Genomic DNA, 25,374 nt, shown 5'->3' with positions numbered 1-25,374 from the left:
GAGAAGCAGAACATGACCACTATTTTTAAAAAAACTATATTCTTTAGTGATTCTCTATACTATTGCCAATACAATGATTTTAATGTACAAAATGAAGTTTTTGCAATTATATCCTTTTCTCCCATGTTATCTTTTTTCTGATCATGTTTACTGAAATGTAATTTTATGTCTGCTGAACATAATAATAAGAACTGAGTTTGAAGAAAATTTCACTTATATGATGGTTCATAAGAGGACTTACAAGTAACAGAGTAAATATCTTTGTACTTAAAACCAAAAGTTGGAGAAAAGGGGAACTGCTAGTCATGTGCTATATAACCTCATGACTACGCATTTGTGTATGGCCACTGACTTTTATGCAGACGTTTCACTGTTTTGCTAATAGCATTGGGCTCATTCTAAATATGTAAAGTATCATCTAATTTACGTGCTGCTCACCTTAACATCTTCATTTTAGGGTATTCAGGAATAATTCTAATACCAACTAATATTCATCTAGTTAATATCATGCCTTCAAGGAACTCAAAATGCTTGACCAAAAAATTCTGAACAATGCTTCCCACACATGACACATTTTCAGACCATTATCTTCCAGGCAACTTAGTGACTCATGCTTTATTTTACTAATTCTTACACACATCTTAGATAACTACGAAATCTAAGGTTCAGAGTGGTTGGGAGATTTATCATGAAACTACCACAAGCTAACAGCAGAGTTCAAAATTAGCACAGGGAGTTCACCTCCGTGCTTGTGACCACCTAGAGGGGTGGGATAGGGAGGGTGGGAGGGAGGGAGACACAAGAGGGAAGAGATATGGGGATATATGTATATGTATAGCTGATTCACTTTGTTATAAAGCAGAAACTAACACACCATTGTAAAGCAATTATACTCCAATAAAGATATTTTAAAAAAATTTTAATTGTTTCTGATTGGTTTTATCTTACCACCCTGTGTCAGTTGAGGTCTTAAAGCAGAGAGATTTCAGTACAAGAAAAGCAACTAAGCTACCCAAGAGTAACATTTGCATTTGAAAGCATAGTAAGATTAATCACAATAATAAAATCTAACATATATTGAATACTTACTGTGTTTCAGGCACTGCGCTAAGGAATTATGTACAAAACCTCATTTAACCCTCAGACAATTCTCTGAAGTATGTAAACAATCGCCTGAGGAAATTAAAGCTAAAGAGAAGATGAAAAAAATTTCCTGAGATAAGGGAGCTGATAAGTGGCTGTTCTAGAATCAAACTCAGACTGTTTGATTCCAAAACTCACATGTTGAATCAATACAGTAGGTGGAATTAAAAGCTGCCTAACCACTTGCACATTTCTGCACCAAGGGACCACCATGTTCCAAACCTGCCAACCTCATCACTGTCACAGTAGCAGCCAGTAGTTTAACTACTTACAGAGAATGCAGATAAAAAGGTGCCCTGGGAGAGATGGAAGACTAAAGCCAGATTCACTAAATGGGGGGGAAAAAATAAAAGGCACTGCTGGCCGAGGGCCAGAGGCAGCAGTTGATAGGAAGTCGCAGAAAGAAGGAGTGAGAGGGATTACAGGACACCTAGGACTCAGGCAGGCCTTGTGGCCCAGGAACTAGATGTACAACATCCCAAATACCATCACAGAGCAGAATCAAACACCGCTATAATACCTGGTTCTAGAATAGTAACACCAAGGGCAGGACAGAGACAATCTCCAAACTGCTAGCCTGGCAGGATAAGCACAGAGGGAGGGAAAGAGAAAAAAGAAAAACAAAATGGAGAAACAACTAAACTATTCTTTTTTTGATTTTTAGGAATTTCATGTAATGTCTGAAACATTAATATTAACATATTTCCATATAAAAAACCCAAAGAAAGTTTAGTATTAGTTTTTTTTTTGAATTTTATTTATTTTTTTATACAGCAGGTTCTTATTAGTCATCAGTTTTATACACATCAGTGCATACCTGTCAATCCCAATCGCCCAATTCATCATACCACTATCCCCACCCCCACCCCGTGGCTTTTCCCCCTTGGTGTCCATACATTTGTTCTCTAAATCTGTGTCTCACCTTCTGCCCTGCAAACCGGTTCATCTATACCATTTTCCTAGGTTCCACATACGTTTATTAATATACGATATTTAACAACTAAACTATTAATACAACAAAGACAAATTTAAAAAGCCCAAGAATACATTTTTGGCAATATACATGACAAAAGATTACTATCCCTAATACATAAAATGATCTTATTATTGAATAAGAAAGAGACCAATAACTCAATAAAAAAAAAGGCTAAAGAAATGTACAATTCGGGCTTCCCTGATGGCGCAGTGGTTGAGAGTCTGTCTGCCGATGCAGGGGACACGGGTTCATGCCCCGGTCTGGGAAGATCCCACATGCCATGGAGCGGCTGGGCCCGTGAGCCATGGCCGCTGAGCCTGCGCGTCCGGAGCCTGTGCTCCGCAACGGGAGAGGCCACAACAGTGAGAGGCCCGCGTACCACAAAAAAAAAAAAGAAAAAGAAATGTACAATTCACAGAAGAAATAAAAATGGCGAAGAATGTAAAAAGATCATTAACCTTTACCTATCATTAACCTTACTGATCATTAATCAGTAAGCAATGAAATGTATTTAAAACAATGCCGTATCCATCACTGTCTATTACAATAACACAGACAAAAGAACGGAAAATAATCAGCATGAGCAAAAGACAAGATAAGTGAGTCCTCTCATACACTGTATAAACTGGCATGACCTTTCTGAAAGTCCATTTACTAAATGCATCAAAATTTTAAATGTCTATTCCTTTGACATAGCACTCATACTTACAGGAATTGCACAAAGATATGCAATGTTGTTCATCACAACATTATTTATAGTCATTAAAAATTAGGGACAAACCTAATTTCTATCAATAGAAGATCAGTTAAACAATTACAAAATATTCATACAATAATGCAATTCTAATGTAGCCATTAAAAAGATTTTGAACCTATGTTCTTTGATATAGAAAGACGTCTACAAAATATTGTTAAGAAAAAGGATGTTACCAAAAAAAAAAAAAAAAGAAAGAAAAAGGATGTTACAAAATAACAGGCATGTGTATTGTATAAAACTGGTTTGACACCATCCTCAATGGTGAAAAACTGAAAGCATTTCCACTAAGATCAGGAACAAGACAAGGTGCCCACTCTCACCACTATTATTCAACATAGTTTTGGAAGTTTTAGCCACAGCAATCAGAGAAGAAAAGGAAATAAAAGGAATCCAAATAGGAAAAGAAGAAGTAAAGCTGTCACTGTTTGCAGATGACATGATACTATACATAGAGAATCCTAAAGATGCTACCAGAAAACTACTAGAGCTAATCAATGAATTTGGTAAAGTAGCAGGATACAAAATTAATGCACAGAAATCTCTGGCATTCCTATATACTAAGGATGAAAAATCTGAAAGTGAAATCAAGAAAACACTCCCATTTACCATTGCAACAAAAAGAATAAAATATCTAGGAATAAACCTACCTAAGGAGACAAAAGACCTGTATGCAGAAAATTATAAGACACTGATGAAAGAAATTAAAGATGATACAAATCGATGGAGAGATATACCATGTTCTTGGATTGGAAGAATCAACATTGTGAAAATGACTCTACTACCCAAAGCAATCTACAGATTCAATGCAATCCCTATCAAACTACCACTGGCATTTTTCACAGAACTAGAACAAAAAATTTCACAATTTGTATGGAAACACAAAAGACCCCGAATAGCCAAAGCAATCTTCAGAACGAAAAAAGGAGCTGGAGGAATCAGGCTCCCTGACTTCAGACTATACTACAAAGCTACAGTAATCAAGACAGTATGGTACTGGCACAAAAACAGAAAGATAGATCAATGGAACAGGATAGAAAGCGCAGAGATAAACCCAAGCACATATGGACACCTTATCCTTTGATAAAGGTGGCAGGAATGTACAGTGGAGAAAGGACAGCCTCTTCAATAAATGGTGCTGGGAAAACTGGACAGGTACATGTAAAAGTATGAGATTAGATCACTCCCTAACACCATACACAAAAATAAGCTCAAAATGGATTAAAGACCTAAATGTAAGGCCAGAAACTATCAAACTCTTAGAGGAAAACATAGGCAGAACACTCTATGACATAAATCACAGCAAGATCCTTTCTGACCCACCTCCTAGAGTAATGGAAATAAAAACAAAAGTAAACAAATGGGACCTAATGAAACTTCAAAACTTTTGCACAGCAAAGGAAACCATAAAGAAGACCAAAAGACAACCCTCAGAATGGGAGAAAATATTTGCAAATGAAGCAACTGACAAAGGATTAATCTCCAAAATTTACAAGCAGCTCATGCAGCTCAATAACAAAAAAACAAAACAACACAATCCAAAAATGGGCAGAAGACCTAAACAGACATTTCTCCAAAGAAGATATACAGACTGCCAACAAACACATGAAAGAATGCTCAACATCATTAATCATTAGAGAAATGCAAATCAAAACTACAATGAGATATCATCTCACACCAGTCAGAATGGCCATCATCAAAAAGTCTAGAAACAATAAATGCTGGAGAGGGTGTGGAGAAAAGGGAACACTCTTGCACTGCTGGTGGGAATGTGAATTGGTTCAGCCACTATGGAGAACAGTATGGAAGTTCCTTAAAAAACTACAAATAGAACTACCATATGACCCAGCAATCCCACTACTGGGCATATACTCTGGGAAAACCATAATTCAAAAAGAGTCGTGTACCAAAATGTTCATTGCAGCTCTATTTACAATAGCCCAGAGATGGAAACAACCTAAGTGCCCATCATCGGATGAATGGATAAAGAAGATGTGGCACATATATACAATGGAATATTACTCAGCCTTAAAAAGAAACGAAATTGAGCTATTTGTAATGAGATGGATACACCTAGAGTCTGTCATACAGAGTGAAGTAAGTCAGAAAGAAAAAGACAAATACCGTATGCTAACACATATATATGGAATTTAAGAAAAAAAATGTCATGAAGAACCTAGGGGTAAGACAGGAATAAAGACGCAGACCTACTGGAGAACGGACTTGAGGGTATGGGGAGGGGGAAGGGTGAGCTGTGAAAGGGCGAGAGAGAGTCATGGACATATACACACTAACAAATGTAGTTAGGTAGATAGTTAGTGGGAAGCAGCCGCATGGCACAGGGATATTGGCTCGGTGCTTGGTGACCGCCTGGAGGGGTGGGATAGGGAGGGTGGGAGGGAGGGAGACGCAAGAGGGAAGACATATGGGAACATATGTATATGTATAACTGATTCACTTTGTTATAAAGCAGAAACTAACACACCATTGTAAAGCAATTATACCCCAATAAAGATGTTAAAAAAAAAAAACAGGTTTGTATAAAATTATATGTGTTTCCTATACATTTATGGCTTATGTATATGTGTGTGTATGGATAGAGCGATGCCTAGAAGAATGTTAATCAAAATATCTTTCCTCTGTCATAATAATAAATAATAATAAAGTCATTCTCATTTTGAAAAAAATATATTTTGACTTTCAAGGGATTGGTTTTAGTGGATAAATATTCAGATGCTTATACACATGAAATAGTGAAGTCATTTTCATTAAAATCATGTGAAAAGCAGCTATCACCACTATTTTTCAATATTTTGGGGAGGTTTTTAGAAAATAAAAGGAAAACAGTAGGTAAAAATTTAGAAAATAGAAAAAATCTACCTTTGTCTTTGATCAATAGTTTCTCTTTATACTGGAAATAAGTTATAAAGAGAAAGAAATTCATTTTCAATATCAACAAAAGCATAAAATATTAAAGAATATATTTAACAAGAAAGGTACAGAAAAATTATAAAACATTATCAAACAACATAAAACAAGAACTGAGCAAGTGAAAAGCTATATCATCGTAAGTGGAAGACTTAACATCAGAAAAATATCAATACTTCCCAAATTAGAATACAGATTGAATATAACTCCAATCAAAATCCAGCAATGAATTTTCTTTAACTAGAGAAAGTGAAAGTTTATTTCAAAAAGTAATTATATGAGAACAGCTGTAAAAACCTTAGAAAAGAGAAACAAAGGTTAATAAGCCTTACCAGACATGAAAACAGTATAACACTGGCACAGAAATAACAAATAAAAAAATAACATAACGTAGAGTTCAGAAATAGGTACAAATATATGTGGGAGTATAATATATAACATATATGATGTTTCAACTCAGAGGCAAAAGAATGTTTTATTTTAAAAAAAACAGTGTATGCAAAGCTGGCTAGCTACTTGGAAGAAAACAATGTTACATGCTTACATCACACTATACATAAACATAAATTCCAGTCATAGTAAAAGATTAAAGCTCTAAACTAAAAAGAGTTGAAAAATAAATGACATTCAGGGAAGAAAATGGTTTACAATACATAGGACAAAGGATTAACATTCCTAACTCTCAGAGAGCACTTATAAACTGATAAGAAACAGATTAACACCCAATTTTTTTAAAAGGCAAAGATATGAATAGGTAATTCACAAAACAGAAAATATAAATCACCAATAAATATGTAAAAATATACTCGCCCTGGCTCTGGCCAGAAAATGGCAACAATGAGATAATATTTTTCACCTGTTAAAGTGGAAAAGATTGAAAAGAGCACTAATACCCAGCACTAATGAGAATGTTAGGAAATAACTGCTCTCATACATGGCTAGTGGGAATGGGAATTGCTACAATCTTTTCTGAAAATTATCTGGCAGAATGCATTATAATTTTAAATGCAAACCATAAAAGCAAAACTGGACTTCATCAAATTTAGAAGTTTCTGCTCTTTGAAAAAAGCTGTTAAAAAATAAAAGGACAAGTCACAGAGGAAAAATGTATTTGCAAATCGTATGTCAGATAAAGGACTTGTAGCCCAAAATAAATACAGAACTCTCAAAACTCAATAGTAAGAAAACAAAAGTCATTATTTTTTTAAAATGGGCAAAAGGTTTGAACAGACACTTCACCAAAGAAGATATATAGATAGCAAATAAGCAAAGAACAGATACTCAATATCATTAGTCATAAGGTAAATTGCAAATTAAAACCAAAAGATACTACTACTACATACCCACTAAAATAGCTAAAATTTAAAAGACAGACAATGCTAATTATTGGCAAGGATATGGAGTATCTAGAACTCATACACACTGTTGGTGGAATGCCAGATAGTACGGCCACTTTGGAAAACAGTCTGACAGTTTCTTATAAACAGGCATCATAAAATCAAGCAATCCCACTCCTAGGTACCTACCTAAGAGAAATGAAAACATATGTCAACACAAAGATCTGAGAGTAAATGTCTACAGTGGCTTTATTCATAATCACCAAAAGCTAGAAATAAACCAAATGTCCATCAACAGATGCATGGATAAATAAATTGTAGGATATTCTTAACATGAAATATTACTCAGCAACAAAAAGAAATGAACTGCTAATAAATGCAAAAAGATGACTGAATCTCAAAAACATCATGCTAAGTGAAAACAATCAAACACACACAACTACTTTATTTTTCCATTGATATGACATTTAGGGACAAATATCAGATCAGACACAGCTAAGGCTGAGAAAGGAGAGTGACTGCCAAGGGAGACAAAAGAATTTTTAGGGTGAAGGAAATGTTCTATATCTTGATGGTGATGACAGCTATATGACTCTATAATATATTAACCTGTCCAAATTTATTTATACTATAATGTAAATTACACCTCAATAAACCTGAATTCATAAAATTTAAAAATATGTACCTTTTGACCCAGACATCCACTTTCAGAAATCTCTTCTACAGAAATAAATGTGTAAATATGCATAGAAATTAATATACACTAATAGGGAAATGGTAAAATAAAGTATGTTACATTCAATACTATGGAATATAATGCAAATAATTAAACAGACCTGGATATAGTCCTTTGAGAACTGAAAGAATACTTATTTGGGCCCTTTGCTCAACTGAAGTTAGAAAGATTGGCCACAACAAGGAAGTATGAGCCTCTTTTGCTCAATTCATTTACCACAGTAATACAATAAAGCTAACCACAAGAATCTCAGTATATTTTGGAATCTAATGACTGAAAGAAGAGGTACAAAACCATAAGTAGCAGACAATAACATAACAAGAGTCCTCATAAAGGAATTTTGGAAAGCATCTTGAGTAATGCCATCCATTTATAACGGCTATACGGTTCAGGCTACCTGGAAACAAGAGTTGACTAGATGACTTCACAACACAAATTTTTTAAAAGTTGACTTCATTACAGGATCATTCACTATGTTCTAATTACTATGCAGAATGCAGCACAAATATAATATTCCTTGCCTTCTGGGAGTTTATGTTCTAAAGAAAATCCTAGAAAGTGTATTGCCCCTTAAGGCTGGCTTTTAACTTTTTATTTTCTGTTTTTCATTTGATTATAGTACAGGCATCCGCCACAAAAGTTCAATTTATACCTCAAAAGAGGGGGGTTCGCCAGGGGAGGGGAGACAAATAACTAAATTCAAACCTATAAAGTTATTTAATAGATGTCCAAATTAACCCTTAAAAAGTAGTCTTTGAGTGAACTTACAATGTGTACACAGCAGAACATTTTCAACAAACTTACAGAGCATTATCACATTAAAAATCATGAGAGCACAAAGATACAGAAGACATGATCACTGTTCTTTCTTAAAGTCACCTACCAAACTCTCCCTTTCATTTATCACTCCTTGAGTAACATGCACAGTGACATTTAATACTCTCAGATTCAAGAAGCTACAGGACAAGATTACATGCATGTGTTGGTGAGTCAGTGTAAAAAAGTGCAGCATATTTAAAATAGTTCTATCATTGATGTTCTCCTGGAATTCCTCCATCACCTTCACATAACCTTAGAGTTTACTTCAAAAACCCTCCAGATTAGGTGAGGCTAACATTATTTCCAATACCGTGTAAATCATTCACATGAAGATATTAAGACATGTTTAATATTATGCAAAAATACAATCCATTTTTTAAAAAATATTATACAATAAGAACCACGTGTTTCCATTAACTGGGTTGTCACTAGAACTGTAGAGTTGTTTTCCTTTTATTAAATGTTCAGAAGATCCTCAAAGCTAGAATATTATTTGCCCTCATCTGAAGGATGGCTGTTTAAGAGAGATCACAAGCTAGAATGCAGAATATGAAGGCATACCTCTCACTTCAATGCTGACAGATCAGCTAAAGATGGAACACCTAAGAATGAGGGCTTGCTTGTGAGGTGAAGGGCAAGAGCCATCATTTTTAATAAGCTTTTAAGCAGCTGCCATTTCCATCACTTTATTAATTTCTTACTATACTGACATTTCAATCACTTTATTAATTTTTTTCCTCTACTGTTAACTTAGTTGTCCAATTTAAAAATAAAGACTATACCACTAACTGACCACTAACAGGAAACAATCATGATACACTGCTACACATATACATGAAATTCTGTAAATAATTGGGGAGAGGGGTTGAGGGGAGAGCAGAGACATTAAAAAGTGATCTCTGGGCTTCCCTGGTGGCGCAGTGGTTGAGAGTCCGCCTGCCGATGCAGGGGACACGGGTTCGTGCCCCGGTCCGGGAAGATCCCACATGCTGCGGAGCCTGCGCGTCCAGAGCCTGTGCTCCGCAACGGGAGAGGCCACAACAGTGAAAGGCCCGTGTACCGCAAAAAAAAAAAAAAAAAAAAAGTGATCTGTTTCTGAGATTTTGGAGGCCCAGTTTCCTCATCCTGTTCCCACATACTTTCATGGCAGACATTTCAAACATGCCAGAGTTATACAAAATAAGTAAAACATCACCAAGCAGAAATCCTAGGGTAGGTGTTCTGAACATGTTGGTAAAGAAAGTCACTTCATTTGAGAGGTCTCTGCCCCTTCAACCTCACCCTCCTTACCAATATACATTCATCACCGAAAAGGGAAATATTTACAGAAGTTAGTTTAGTTATGTTTAAATATTATGTTTAGCTGTCTGGAGACCATGTTCTCAAAATTTATACAAGAAATCAAGGATTAAACTTCATAACAATTAGAAAACTACACTGTGTAAAATCAAAGACTTAGTTAAAGGATAGTAAAATAGTTTTACCATTGTTGCTAAAATGAAATGACTCCATCTCTTCTCAACACCTGGCACCAAAACCTTTTGAACTTTCACGTAAACAACCCAGGGCACACCAAATGCTCTGTCTGCAGCAAGGTACCACCTCTGCAACAGGCATTTGGGTGAAAAATGTGGAAAATGCCTGAGGGCTCTTTGAAGCAGCTTGGGAGAAGTGAGAGCAGGAAAGAGGCTCTTCTCTAGGGTAAGTTTGTTTAGTAGAAAGTAAGCAAGTTGTCAGGGTAAAAGTTGACAATGTTGATTCCAACAGTTTGAACTGAGAATAAACATCCAAAGGGATTATGTTACTGAGAATTAGAAAAGATTCCATTGAACTCAATAGAGCACTTGTGTTTTCAAAGATAATATGCCTTCAAGCCACACTCTGGATGCACAGTTTAGGATTAGAATTACCCTAAGCTCTTTCTATGCCACATTAAAGAACACAGGGTCTGACATCTCTAATGTATGCCTAAAAATATTAGAATAAGGATAGCTTAAAATACTGCATTTCCAATAACTGAATTGGAAAATACTATATACATTTACTATTTGTACATTTGAGGTAGACTGAAGAAATTTGGAGAAAAATATGTTCTTCCCAAACATCTAAACTTAAATACAGTTTCACTAACCAATTTAGGATTTATTAGCCATAAATCACTTTTAAGTTTTCCTTCCTTAATGACCTATCAAAGAACAAAAAATAGTGCCTATACTTATGAAATCTATAATCCTCTTCTCTGCTCTCCAAAGCCACATTTAAATCTGGCTTTCATCTCATGCTGCTGAGTTTTCCACCAGGTACAGATGTAGAGTCAGAAGAGACTTGTGCTTTTTCAAAAGCAAAACAACCTGGTTGCTGGAAGCAACCTGGTGAAATGCCAGGAAGCCTGTAAAAAATTTTTAAATTTTCCTAACTTGGAGTTTACAAAAATAAGTGTGAGATGTTCATAGCCTGTCAGGCATTCCATCTTTTTATTTTTTTAATATTCATAAACAAGGGAAAACACACACTTTGATTTATTAAAATTTATTTGAATCAAGATAATGCAGATCTGCCTTGCATTCCCTTAAGAAAATGGAGGTAACTCAGACTGCTCTTCTTAGTTCATCCAAGTCCTACATGATTCTCACATTAGAGTGTGCTATTAGAATTTTTTTCCAAAGCTTGACAAAGGCATGCAACTCACATGCTCTTTACCAGCAAAGTCCGCAGCAGCCCTGCAAAAAGTTGTTTCTCCTTTGAGCTCTCACATATATTCATTTCCCTCCTAGAACCAAGGATGTAAAGGAGTATGGCTCAGTCTCATAGCCTCTTTGTTCTTAAAAAGTAAATCAAATTCCCTAGATATTTTCAAACTCCACCAAGAATATAGAACATTCTCAGCTCTGCCTGTGGATCATTATCTCTTTTACATTTCATCTTTATATTCACTGGGTTCACAGAAAGGGCATACACAGAAAGAGGAAAATAGCTGTTTCTTAGACACCAAATTTAGTAATTTTCTCAAATCTATTGGCACACATCTAAAAAGTCATATTTTTACAAGGCTTCATTAGGTTTTCATTGGTCCTCTCTTTTGAGAACACACATGCTGAACCGCCCATAACCTCAAGCCAAAATACATCTGCAAAATGTAATAAATATTTTATATGAATATAAGAGTCATCACAATTTTAAAAGGGATAAGTGGGAAAAGACAGACAGATGCAGCTCATCTGAATCCCACTTTAGTGTCTCCCAAGCATCAAGTTGCTAACTGATGGAGACCATCAATCTACAGTGCTCTAAGATTCCAGCTGACGCCAACAGCCTTACCTGTTAATACGAGATTACTGTAAGTATTGGAGAATTGCTCCTTTAGAAGAACCAGATGCATCTGAGCTGCCTTCTCCCGTTGGAGCTCCAGCATAACATCAGGGTGCTGGGCAATCTTGCAGCCTTTCTGTTTATCCAAGGCAACATCACTTCGAACAATGTCTAAGAAAAGAAAGAAAGAATACAGGCAGCAAAAAACAAAACAAAACAAAAGCCATATACACATCAAAGTCCTGTTGCACCCAATATGACAGAATTTATAAACTACCAGCATTTTCATCAAAGTGAAGAGATTCAGAAATAATAAACCTGAAGGGTCTCCTACTTCATGATGCATCCTACAAGTTTCTCTGGTCATCTCCAAATTCTCTGGAGATTTCTGTTTCTTAGCTTTCTCTGACCTCATTTAAGATTCTCACTCCTCCATTCCCCTTCTCAGCTCACATCCAGGACTTATGTGCCTCCTGGTCCCCTTACTTAACATATTTTACCATGGAGAAAAATAATACGACCTTGCCTGAATACTAGTGACTATGAAGGTCATTCCCTCTACTTCAGGCTGTAGGACTGGGTGATAGCACCAGCATGTGTATTCAGGATACTTGGCCTGTTTTCAAATTTACCCCCCACCCAGCCCATTCAGCTCAAATGAAAGCTGCCATTCTGCCTAAGCTGCTGCTTAGGACTTCTACTGCTATTTTTCATGTACCTCTGAGTATATTCAGACTCATTAATTGCCCTTTAAATATATAAAGTATATAAAAGTATTTTGTGGGTCACTGAAGAAAGCAAGAGTAGGGCTAGAGTCACTTTGGAGAACTGCCTCTTTCCCAATTATTTTCCTATTAGTGATAGGCTGCCTTTCACACTTCAGTATGATTTCCACTCAAAGCATATGTATTCTCCAGAAAACAGCCCTTCTCAAAAACAAACATTCATCTAGAATGCTGCCCAAAAGCAGGGACCTTTTATGTCCTGAAGTAACTTGTTTATTTTTACAAATTAAAAGATAACTCAGCTGATTATCATAGGGACAAACGATATTAGCAGCAGCTATCAGAATGACAACTCTAGAAACTTTCAAGTTTTACGTAACAAACTGAAGGATTTTAGGGAAAAAAAGTGCTAAAAATAAAACAACTGCTCTGCCACTACTGACACCAACGGCTTTGGAAAAGAAAAACTAATGCCCATGTCAATGGTACCAATAGGAAAGTTTTGGCTCTTTAAGCAATATCAATGACACCTAAGAGAAAATAGGGCATGTGACATGCAGGGCTGATCATCACTCTGTGCAAAAGATTTTCAAACACATCAAAAGAGCCCTAAAAGAGAAGATCAGATATAAAAACAAACCCATGACAACTTCTTCTACCTTCTGAGCATTAGGATGTGTGGTTGACAAAGATTAGCCAGATGTAAGAATGGTCCTCACTCATTCTTAGATAAAAATAGAGGAGCTGGTTGGAAATAATGCAATATTTATGCCTAAACATATTTATACTAATTTCTAGGATGTAGGCAATAAGACGCATGCATTTAACAATCAAGTAAGTAATAATCTCATAGATTTTCTGAGCCTTGAATAAAAAATTAGAATAAATTTAAGAATACACTCTAGTTTATAAGATCATCAATAGAAGGTAAGAGGAATAATGAATACAGTATACATCTATTTAAGTTACACTCTGTAAAATTTTTTAAATACAGTATATCATTGAATTCTTCCAACCATCAATGAAAGCAGACGTTGTTGACTAGCTGACCCAAATCCTAAACACAATCCCTTCTCCTTTGCCTTGCTCTACTACAGAGACTGAAGAGCTAAAATATATAATTCCCCAGCTTTCCTTGAAGCAAAGAGTGGCCATGTAACATGCTTCTGGCCAATGAGCTGCAGGCACACATCACTAGTAGGACCTCCCTGGCCAAATTAAAAGACAGAACTTCACTAAGACCAGCTTTTTTTCCTTCAGCCCTTTAGTCCTTCCTATTCTTTATGCCTAAAACAGAAAGTTATAGTAGCCATTTTGTGACAATGAATCAGGAAGCAAGAGGGCAAAAGTCTTATGCACTAAGGATGGTGAACAGGAAGATGGGAAGAGCTTAAGTCCCCTAACGTCATTATTGAGCTACCATACTTGTGCTAGACTGCCTATCTTTTGTTTCTTGTTATGTAACATGAAAGCACTATTTGTATAAACCATTAACAGTCAGTCATGTATTTTTGAAATCCTAATCTGTTTTGTAATCCTAAATGATAATGAGTAATTTTATTACCCCTAATTTATATATGGAAAAACTGAGGTCCACAAAGCATAAGTGACTTGCTCAAGTTCACATATCATGGTCAGTCCCCAAATCCAGAATTTTCAAAGCCAAATCCACTGATCTTTCCAGAAGTTACTCCTATATAGAAACTCAAGAACTTAATAGTAAAGTATGGTAAACAGTAAAACTGAGGAAATAGAAAGAAAACCTTTTTATACTATACAGTAGCATACCACAGCTGATCTATCCAGAAAAGAAATATGGATGATACTTTCCCAAAAAAACATTACAAAACTCGTACCAAAATATACTCCAAAGAGGAAAAAGAGGTTTCAATTATCCTGATATCTTCTAATAGAAGTCTAATTCAAAGGGTAGAATATCTACTAAACTCTCTATTTCCTATCTAACAAATGTATTGTGCAGAAGGTAGAAGCAGCATAATTACAACTGATATCCTCAACGTCATTTAAGCCAGAACCTTGAAATAAAGTGAACAAATTACCTAATATTAAGAATAGTAAGAAAAGAAAACAATGGGCATGGCCTAACAAACGTCATAGACTTTAAAAAGTACATTTCAACAATGTTTGGGGAAAACATAGATTTACAATATAGAATTTTTTATTGAGGTATAGTTGATTTACAATATTATATTAATTTCAGGTCTACAAAATAATGATTCAATATTTTTATAGATTATACTCCATTTAAAGTTATTATAAAATATTGGCTATATTCCCTGTGCTCTACAATATATCCTTGTGGCTTATCTATTTTATATATGTAGTCTGTAACTCTTAATCCCCATCCCTATTTTGCCCCTCCCCGCCTTCCCTCTACCTACTGATAACCACTAATTTGTTCTCTATATCTGTCATTTTGTTTTGTTATATTCATTCTTTTGTTTATTAGATTATTCTACATATAAGTGATAACATATAGTATTTGTCTTTCTCTGACTTATTTCACTAAGCATAATACTCTCCAGGTCCATCCATGTTGTTGCAAATGGCAATATTTCATCTTTTTATGGCTGAGTAATATTCCACTGTTCTATCAACAGATGAATGGATAAAGATGTGATGTGATATACACACACACACACACACATATATATAATCTCACGTGTGACTGACCTCCTGTCGGTCATATGACTTATAAATATTTTTTTCCCATTCAGTAGATTGTCTTTTCATTTTCGCAATGGTTTCCTCTGCTGTGCAAAAGCTTTCTAAGTCCATTTGTTTAGTTTTGCTTTTGTTTCCCTTTATCTTAGGAGATAGATCCAAAACATATTGCCATGATTAATATCTAAGAGTGTTCTGCCTATGTTTTCTTCTAGGAGTTTTATGGTTTTCAATCTTACATTTAGGTCTTTAATCCATTTTGAATTTATTTTTGTATATGGTGTGAGAAAGTAGTCCAGTTTGATTCTTTTGCATGTAGCTGTCCAGTTTTCCCAGCACCACTTATTGAAGAGAGTGCTTTTCCCCATTGTATATTCTTGTTTTTTTTGTCATAGATTAATTGACCATAAATGTGTGGGTTTATTTCTGGGCTCTCTATTCTGTTCCATTGATCTGTGTGTCTGTTTTTCTGTAGGTACCATTCTGTTTTGATTACTGTAGCTTTGTAGTACAGTCTGAAGTCAGGGCATAATACCTCTGGATCTGTTCACCTTTCTCAACATTGCTTTGGCTGTTCAGGGTCTTTTGTGTTTCCATACAAATTTTAAAATTGTGTTCTAGTTCTGTGAAAAAAATGCCATTGATATTTTGATAGGGATTGCATTGAATATATAGATTGCCTGGGGTAGTATGGTCATTTTAACAATAATGATTCTTCCAATCCATGAACACGTAATATCTTTTCATCTGTTTGTGTTATCTTCAATTTCTTACACCAGTGTCTTATAGTTTTCTGAGTACAGGTCTTAGGTAGGTTTCTTCCTAGGTATTTTATTCTTTTTGATGTGATTGTAAATGGGATTGCTTCCTTAGTTTCTGTTTCTGATAGTTCATTGTTATATAGAAATGCAAAGATATCTGTATATTAATTTTGTATCCTGCAACTTTACCAAATTCATTGATGAGCTCTAGTAGTTTTCTGGTGGTGTCTTTAGGATTTTCTACGTACAGTATCATGTCATCTGCAAACAGTGACAGTTTTACTTCTTCTTTTCCAATTTGGATTCCTTTTATTTCTCTTCCTTCTCTGATTGCTGTGGCTAGGACTTCCAAAACTATGTTGAACAGAAGTGGTGAGAGTATCTAGGCACGCTTCTGGCCCATACAAGTCGATATACAGAATTAACCATCACAGTGACATTCTGGAAAAGGCAAACCTATTGTGCAGTAATCAGATCAGTGATTGCAAGAGAAACGGAGATTATTGAACACAAAAAAGATATGAGGGAAGTTTGGGAGAGGTGATGGAATGTGCCATATTTTTATGTGGTAGTACTTACACGACCACATAGGTCTGTCAGAACTCATTGAATTTTACACATAAAATGGGTGAATTTCCTTATATGTAAGTATACCTCAATAAACATGAATTTTTAAAAAAAAGTGGTGAGAGTAAACATCCTTGTCTTGTTCCTCATCTTAGAGGAAATGTGTTCAGTTTTTCACCATTGAACATGATGTTGGCTATGAGTTTGTCATAAATGGCCTTTACTGTGTTGAGGTATGCTCCCTCTATGCTCACTTTCTAGAGATTTTTTATCATAAATGGATGTTGAACTTTATCAAAGCATTTTGTGCATCTATTGAGATGACCATATGGCTTTTATCCTTCAATTTGTTAATGTAATGTATCACTTTGATTGATTTGCAAGTACTGAAAAATCCTTGCATCCCTGGGATAAATCCCACTTGATTATGGTGTATGATCCTTTAATATAATGTTGGATTCAGTTAGCTAATATTTTGTTGAGGACTTTTGCATCTATGTTCATACAGTTAACTATTGTAACTTTCTTTTTTTGTGGTTATTTTTGTCCAGTTTTGGTATCAGGGTGATGCTGGCCTCATAGAATAAGTTTGTAAGTGTTCCTCTCTCTGCAATTTTTTGGAATAGTTTCAGAAGGATGGGTTTTAACTCTTACTTAAATGTTTGGTAGAATTCACCTATGAAACCATCTGGTCTTGAACTTTTTATTACAATTCAATTTCATTACTGGTAATTGGTCTGTTTCGTATTTTCTATTTCTTCCTGATTCAGTTGGGAGATTGTACATTTCTAGAAATTTGTCCAGTTCTTCTAGGTTGCCCATTTTTTTCAGTGTATAATTGTTCATAGCAATCTTTTATGATCCTCTCTATTTCTGGGGTGTCAGTTGTAAACTTCTTTTCCATTGCTGGTTTTACTGATTTGGGCCCTCTCTCTTTTTTTCTTGATGAGTCTAGCTGAAAGTTCATCAATTTTGTTTATCTTTTCAAAGAACCAGCTCTTAGTTCCATTGAGCTTCTCTACTTTTTGTTGGTCTCTATTTCATTTATTTCTGCTCTGATCTTTATGATTTCTCTCCTTCAACTAAATTTGGGTTTTGTTTGTTCTTCTTTTTCTCGTTCCTTTAGGTGTAAGGTTAGTTTGTTTCTTTGAGATTTTTCTTCTTTCCTGAGGTAAAGCTTGAATCACTATAAACTTCCCTCTTAGAACTGCTTTTGTTATATCCCATTAATTTTGGAACACTTTTCATTTTCACTTGTCTCCAGGTATTTTTTAAATTTCTTCTTTGATTTCTTCAGTGATACATTGCTTGTCTAGTAGCATACTGTTTACCTTCCACGTTTGTGTGTTTCCCTTAACTACTTATAGTGGATATAGATGATTTTACTATTTTTGTCTTTTAATCTTCCCACTTGCTTTGTATGTCGTTGACTTACTACACTTACTATATATTTGCCTTTACCAGTGAATTTTTTCTTTTCATAATTTTCATGTTTCTAGTTATGACCTTTTCTTTTTCACTTAAATTTAACAGCTTTGTAAAGTTGATTTTGTGGTGCTGAACCCTTTTAGCTTCTGCTTGTCTGTAAAACTTTTGATCTCTCCAAATCTGAATGAAACCCTTGACAGATAAGAGTATTCTTGGTTGCAGGTTCTTCCCTTTCATAATTTTAAATGTATCATGCCATGCCCTTCTGGCCTACAGAGTTTCTGCTGAAAATTCAGCTGACAGCCTTATGTGAGTTCCCTTGTATGTAACGTGTTGCTTTTCCCTTTTTGCTTTTAATAGTCTTTATTTACCTTTAATTTTTGCCATTCTAATTACAATGTGACTTGGTGTTGTCCTTTTGGGTTGATCCTGTTTGGGTCTCTCTGTGCTTCCTGGACCTGGATGTCTGTTTCCATTCCTAGGTTAGGGAAGTTTTCAGCTGTTAAGTCTTCAAATATGTTCTCTGCCCTTTTCTCTCTCTCTTCTCCTTCTGGGACCCTACAATGTGAATGTTAATACACTTGATGTTGTCTCAGAAGTCTCTTACACTGTCTTCTTTTTTTTTTCTTTTCTGTTCAGCTTCAATAATTTCCACTACCCTGTCTTCCAACTCACTAATCTGTTCCTCTGTATCATTTAAACTACTGTTGACTCCTTCTAGTGTATTTTTTACCTCAGTTATCGTATTCTTCATCCCTGTTTGGTTCGTCTTTATATTTTCTAACTCTTTGTTTAAAACTTCAAACTTCTCATACTATTGATCCATTCTTCTCCTGAGTTCTTTGACCATCTTTATAATCATTACCTTGAATTCTTTATTGGGTAGATTGCCTATCTCCACTTTACTTATTTCTTCTTCTGGGGTCTTATTTTGTTCTTTCATTTGGAACTTGTTCCTGTTGCCTCATCTTGCCTAATTTGTTGTGTTTTGGGGGGTTTTTTTTGTTTTGCTTTTTGTTTTTTTGCGGTATGTGGGCCTTTCACTGTTGTGGCCTCTCCCATAGTGGAGCACAGGCTCCAGACGTGCAGGCTCAATGGCCATGGCTCACGGGCCCAGCCTCTCCGCGGCACGTGGGATCTTCCCAGACCGGGGCACGAACCCATGTCCCCTGCACCAGTAGGCGGACTCTCAACCACTGTGCCACCAGGGAAGCCCTGCTGTTTTTATTCCTATATATCTGGTAGGTTGGTTACATTTCCCAGCCTTGGAGAAGCGGTCTTTTGTAGGAGGCATCCTATGCATCCCAGCAGCATACTCCCCTCTGGTCACCAGAACCATATGCTCTAGGCATGCCCCCTATGTGGGCCGCATGGGTCCTTCTGTTGTGGACGGCTGACCGCTGTGGGCAGTCTTGTAGGCATGGCTATCCACAGTTCAGTTGGTTGCCAGGCCCTGCCTTATGTGGAGGTTGCTAGCTGCTGGTTGAGGAGCTGGGTCACAAGGTGGCTGTCTGTGGAACCCTGGGGGATCCTGGGGCTAGTGCTGGTTCACTGGTGGGCACAGCCAGGTTCTGGAGTTGGTGGCTGTGAGACCTGGGTTCCTGGATCTAGTGTGTCCTGCCAGTGGGTGGGGCTGGTTCCTGACACAACTGGCTGCAGGTTCTAGGGTGTCCCAAAGCTGGTGTTGGCCTGCTGATGAGTGGAGCTGGATCATGAAGTGGCTGGCTGAGGAGTCTAAGGTATCTCAGAGCTGCTGTTGGCCTGCTAGTGGGTGGGGCTGGGGTCCAGAGGATCCCAGGGCTGGTATCAGCCTGCTGGTTGACATGGCCAGGGCCCAGGGGGTCCAGAGGTGACTGGTGGCTTACTGATGCGCAGAGCCGACTCCTAGGATCTCTGGCTTCAGGGCCCTGGCATTGGTGCTGGCCCACTGGCGGGCAACCAGCTCCTGATGCAGCTGGCTAAGTCCAGGGTGTCCCAAAGCTTGTGGCCTGCTTGTGAGTGGGGCCAGATCCCAGGACAGCTGGCTGAGGGGCCTCAGGTGTCTCAGAGCAGGGGTTGGCTGCCTGGTAGGTAGGCTGGGACCTGGTACAGCAGGCTTCAAGGCTATGGTGGTCCTGAGACTGGTGTCCACCTGCTGATGGGTGGAGTTGGGGCTCAGGAGATCCTGAAGCTGGTGCTCACCCATCGGTGGGTGAAGCTGGGTCCTGGGACTAAAGCCAGCCGACTGGCAGGCAGAGCTGAGCTCTGGGGTCACCAGCTGAAAGGCCCAGGGGTCCTATAGCTGGTGTCAGCCCACTGATGGGTGGGGCCGAGGCCCTGGGAGTTTGGGGGCTAATGTTGGCTCACTGGTAGATGGAGCCATGTCCAAGATATCTGGCAGCAGGGCCCTGGAGGTCCGGGAGTTGGTATTGGCCCATTGGCGGGTGGGGCTGGTTGCAGGGTCCAGGGTGTCCCAAAGCTTATTCCAGCCTGCTGGTGGGTGGGCTGGGTCTTGCCACGCAGACTGCAAGGCTGCAGTGGCCCTGGGGCTGGTGTTCGCCCACTGATGGACCAAGCTTGGTCCCGGGGTCTCTGGCCTTTGCAGGGCCCTGGGTGTCCCAAGGTTAGTGCCTGCAACAGGGGTGTGTCAGGCCCAGTTCTCAGCCCTCTGGTGGACATGGCCTTGTCCCAGGGTGGCTGTGGGCTTAGGGGATCTTAAGGCAGCCTGCCTGCTGGTGGGTGGGGCTGTGTCCCTGCCCAGCTAGTTGCTTGGCCTGAGGCATTCCAGTACTGGTACCAATAGGCTGGGAGTGGGGCCAGGTCCCAGTGCTAATAAGCTAGAGGGAGAATTCCAAATTGGTGTTTGCCAGCACCAGTGTCCACATGGTATAACGAGCTCCCCAAAATGGCTTCTGCCAGTGTCTATGTACCCAGGGTGAGCTCCAGTTGCCTCCTGCCTCTCCAAGAGGCTCTCCAAGATGAGGAGGTGGGTCTGACCCAGGCTCCTTTCAAATTACTGTTTCTGCCCTAGGTCCTGGAAGGTGTGGGATATTGTGTGTGTCCTTTAAGAGTGGGGTTTCTATCTCCCACAGCCCTCTCAGTCTCCTGAAAGTAAGCCCTGCGGGCCGTCAAAGCCAAACATTCTGGGGGTTCATCTTCCCAGTACAGGACCCTCAGGCAAGGGCTCAGACTCATGGCTCCTTGGGAAGAACCTCTGAAATTTTATTTATCCTCCCCTTTATAGGTCACCCACCCAGGGGTATGGGTCTTGACCATACCACAACTCCACCCCTCCTGCCCATCTTATTGTGGTTCTTTCTTTATAGCTTTAGTTGCAGAAGATCTTTTCAGTTAGATTCTGGTCTTTCTCATCAATAGTTGCTCTGTAAATAGTTGTGATTTTGGTGGGTCCATGAGAGAAGGCGAGCTCAGGGTCTTCCACCATCTTGGTCAAACTCCCTATAGACTCTTTATTTAACCCTAATCTGTTTGAAATTGTATTAAAGACTAGATAAACACAAAGCAAGGACACTTATCAACGATGTACAAGGCCACAAGTCCAGGAAAAGAGTTAATATCATAGATAGCAGACTCAAAATTCAAAATTATCTTGGGACCCTAGAAACTAAGAGTGAAATCTCCAAAATGTAGGGTGAAGACATGAACACAAAGTACTGCATTTATACTGAAAGTTAATTACATAGATGGGAAGACCAAATCAGAAAGAAGTTTGAATATTTAAGATCTTATTAAGATCTGTAGGTTTTAGCTGAATATAAGCTTAACATAAGTCAGTGATATGCTACCAAATATGATATTACTGTAATCAGGATTAGTGCAATCAGACTAAATTAATAGAACTAGAATATACAGAATATAGGAGGTAACATGGCCACACTGCATTCTATGCCAGCCAAGGGCAGCATAGTGAAGAGTTGGAGTTAAACAAACCTAGGTTCAAATTCTGGCATAAAGGTCACTTGTTAGTTGCAAAAGTGACAGACAAAAGCACCTCTGTACGCCTCAATTTCTTCATCTACTGTTATTGTAGAGATGTAGAAGACTTAGCACTATGCATGCAACATAATAAGAGCTCTATAAAGGAGGTATTATTATTGTTATTAGTATGGTATTTGTGGTATTATTCACTTCCAGCTGTAATAGTCTCAGCAGTATATTAATCATTTGGAGTGCATCCAAAGAAAAGCACCAAGAGAGGAAATAATTTTATTTTTCAAATAGCTGAAAAAAACTGAGAGTGTTAACCTTGGCAAAGAAAAAGTAAAGAAGACCTGCTTTCATACATAAGAGACTTATTCTGTGTAAATCCAGAAAGCCAAACATTATAGGAATAACCAAAAGACATACTATTCAATTACACATAAGAAAACTGTAGCAACAGAAGTTGTCCTATAAGGAAAAGAGCTACTTGAGGATGGAGTTTCCTCATAAAACCTCCATACAGTTTTCCACAGTGGTTGCACCCATTTACATTCCCACCAAAGTGCAGAGGTTTCCCTTTCTCCACACCCTCACCAACAGTGTTATTTCTTGTTTTTTTTTTTTTTATTATAGCCATTCTAACAGATATGAGGTGATATCTCATTGTGGTTTTGATTTGCATTTCCCTAATGATTAGTGATGTTAAGCATTTTATCATGTACCTGCTAGCCACCTGTACATCTTCTTTGGAAAAATGTCTCTTCAGATCTTCTGTCCATTTTTTGATCAGATTTTGGGGGGGTTTTCTGTTTGTTTGTTTGTTATAGAGTTATAAGAGTTCTTTATATATTTGGGATATTGACCCCTTATCGGATATATTTGCAAATATTTTGTCCCATTCAGTAAGTTGCCTTTTCATTTTGTTGATGCTTTCCTTTGCTGTGCAAGACAAAATTATTTTTAAGACAAGAAATATTACTGGAGACACATAGAGACAGATCATAGTGATAAAAGAGTCAATATATTAGGAAGATATAACAACCATAAATGTATATACAAATAACAAGTGAATTCCAAAATACATGGAGCAAAATCTGACTAAACTGCAAGGGGAATTTAACAATTATAGTTGGAGATTTCACTACTCTGCTCAGTATTTGATGGAACTACACAGAAAAACAGTAAGAGTATCAAAGGTATGAAAAATACTATCTACCAATTTGACCTACTGACATTTATAGAATATACCAAACTCCCTCATATCCCCCCCACTGGCTTGTCCTATAATTTCCCTGATTTAGTCAACCATATATTTTCCTAATATTCTAGTCTCTGATCCCCACTCACTTCGTATTCCTCTCTCTCTCCCTTTCCCTTCAAGTCCTCCCATCATTTTTTTTAAAGCACTTCCTTACTTTCTAACACTGCAAGTGTTCCAGGATCACCTTGTATTTTCCCTGCTCCAGTTCTGGAATCATACACTTCTCCAAGAAGCCCTGGTTCCTTTTGAGAATAGTATTTAAAAATCAAGATCTGGGGCTTCCCTGGTAGCGCAATGGTTGAGAGTCCGCCTGTCAATGCAGGGGATGCGGGTTCGTGCCCCGGTCCGGGAAGATCCCGTATGCTGTGGAGCGGCTAGGCCCATGAGCCATGGCCACTGAGCCTGCGCGTCCGTAGCCTGTGCTCCGCAACAGGAGAGGCCACAACAGTGAGAGGCCCGCGTACTGAAAAAAAAAAAAAAAAATCAAGATCTGGGCACAACATGTGCTTGTTGCTATCGGGGTATCACTACTTCTAGGTCCTCTCAGTAGACACAGATAGGAGGTGTATATGTACATACTAACTGAAATATGCCCACATGTCTATATTTATTTCTGTATCTATCTATCTGTATAACCATTAAAAGGGGGAAAAAACGGAATACATTAGTTCATACTGACGTCTCCAAATCCAATCCAGTACCAAAGGGTTCATTCTAGAATTCCCATTTGCTTGTCATTTCTTTCTCTAATAGTGAGAAACCTGCTTGTCATCAATTATATTTACTTACTTGTTCAACAGCAGTAAAAAAAAAAAATGCAGTTTCAGAATTGTTATTCCATACTCCTATGAAAAACAAATTTATCAACTACAGTACAGTGCTTCTGTTCAGTACTTTTTTCATTAGGCTTCCAGAATTCAGTCAAAGTAAAGCATCTTATTTAAAATCCTTTCTTCTCTGAGCATTTAGTGTGGTTGTGTCATCCACTGTAACAGAATTAAGATTCACTTGTAAATCCACATTACATCTTTAGTTTCCCACCATCCTGGTTGATTATTTTAAATTTGAGGACAGTAAATTTCACTCTTTGTGGTGTAAAATTTCTATGAGTTTTGACAATTGCATAGAATCAAGTATCCATTAGCACATCACCACACAGAACAGTCTGATTACCCAAGAAGCTCCCTCATGCCACCCCTTCATTATCAATCCCTTTCTCCACTCTCACCCCTAGCAAACTGATCTGTTGTTTTTTGGTTTGGGGTTTGTGTCCCAAAACCAAAATAGCTTCGTTTTGTCCAGAATGTCGTATCAATGGAATCATGCAATATTTAGCCTTTGGGATATGTCTCCATCCACTTAGCAAAATGCATTTAGGATTCATCCATGTTGCTGTGAATCAATAGTCCATTCTTCTTTAATGCTGAACAGTATTCCACTGAATGGATGTACCACTCTTTGTTTACCCATTCATCCATATATGGCTTTTTCTGTGAACATAAGTTTTCAATTGACTTGGGTAAATTTCTAAGAGCAAGACTAGAAGGTCATATGGTAAGTGTATGTTTACCTTTATAGGAAATTGCCAAACTCTTTTCCAAGGTGCGTATACTAATTTGCACTCTCACCAGCAATGTATGAGAGTTCTTATTGTTCCACATCCTCAACAGCACTCGGTATTGTCAGCTTTCTTTGTTAGATATTCTAATAGATTTGCAGCGGTATCTCATTGTGGTTTTAATTTCCATTCCTCGATGATAATGATGTTGAACGTATTTTCATATACTTACTTTCCATCCAAATATCTTCTCTGGTGAAGTATCTCTTCATATCTTTTGTCCATTTTGTAATTCAGTCTCTCATTTTTTTAATTTTAAGAGTTCTTTATAAGTTCTGGATGTAACTCTTTCATCAAACGTGTGATTTTTAAAAATATTTTCTTCCAGTCTGTGGCTTCACTTTTTCATTCTCTTCACAGGGTATTTCAGATTTCACAGAGCAAATTTTGGATTTTGATAGTCTAA

General features: G+C 37.5%; 1 protein-coding gene across 2 annotated transcripts in view; it reads right to left on the bottom strand.

Moving 5' to 3' along the window:
• HPSE2 (heparanase 2 (inactive)) overlaps window positions 1-25,374 on the bottom strand; it is a 587,685-nt gene that overhangs the window by 519,702 nt on the left and 42,609 nt on the right. For both annotated transcript variants that reach the window (XM_030865297.2, XM_030865300.2), the window contains exon 3: window positions 12,012-12,173. In XM_030865297.2, the coding sequence (XP_030721157.1) occupies window positions 12,012-12,173 (162 nt within the window). The remainder of the gene's footprint in view (window positions 1-12,011; window positions 12,174-25,374) is intronic.

This window comes from Globicephala melas, chromosome 16 (assembly GCF_963455315.2).
Source record: "Globicephala melas chromosome 16, mGloMel1.2, whole genome shotgun sequence".
Classification (NCBI taxonomy): Eukaryota; Metazoa; Chordata; class Mammalia; order Artiodactyla; family Delphinidae; genus Globicephala; species Globicephala melas.
This window is presented reverse-complemented; position numbering and strand designations above follow the sequence as displayed.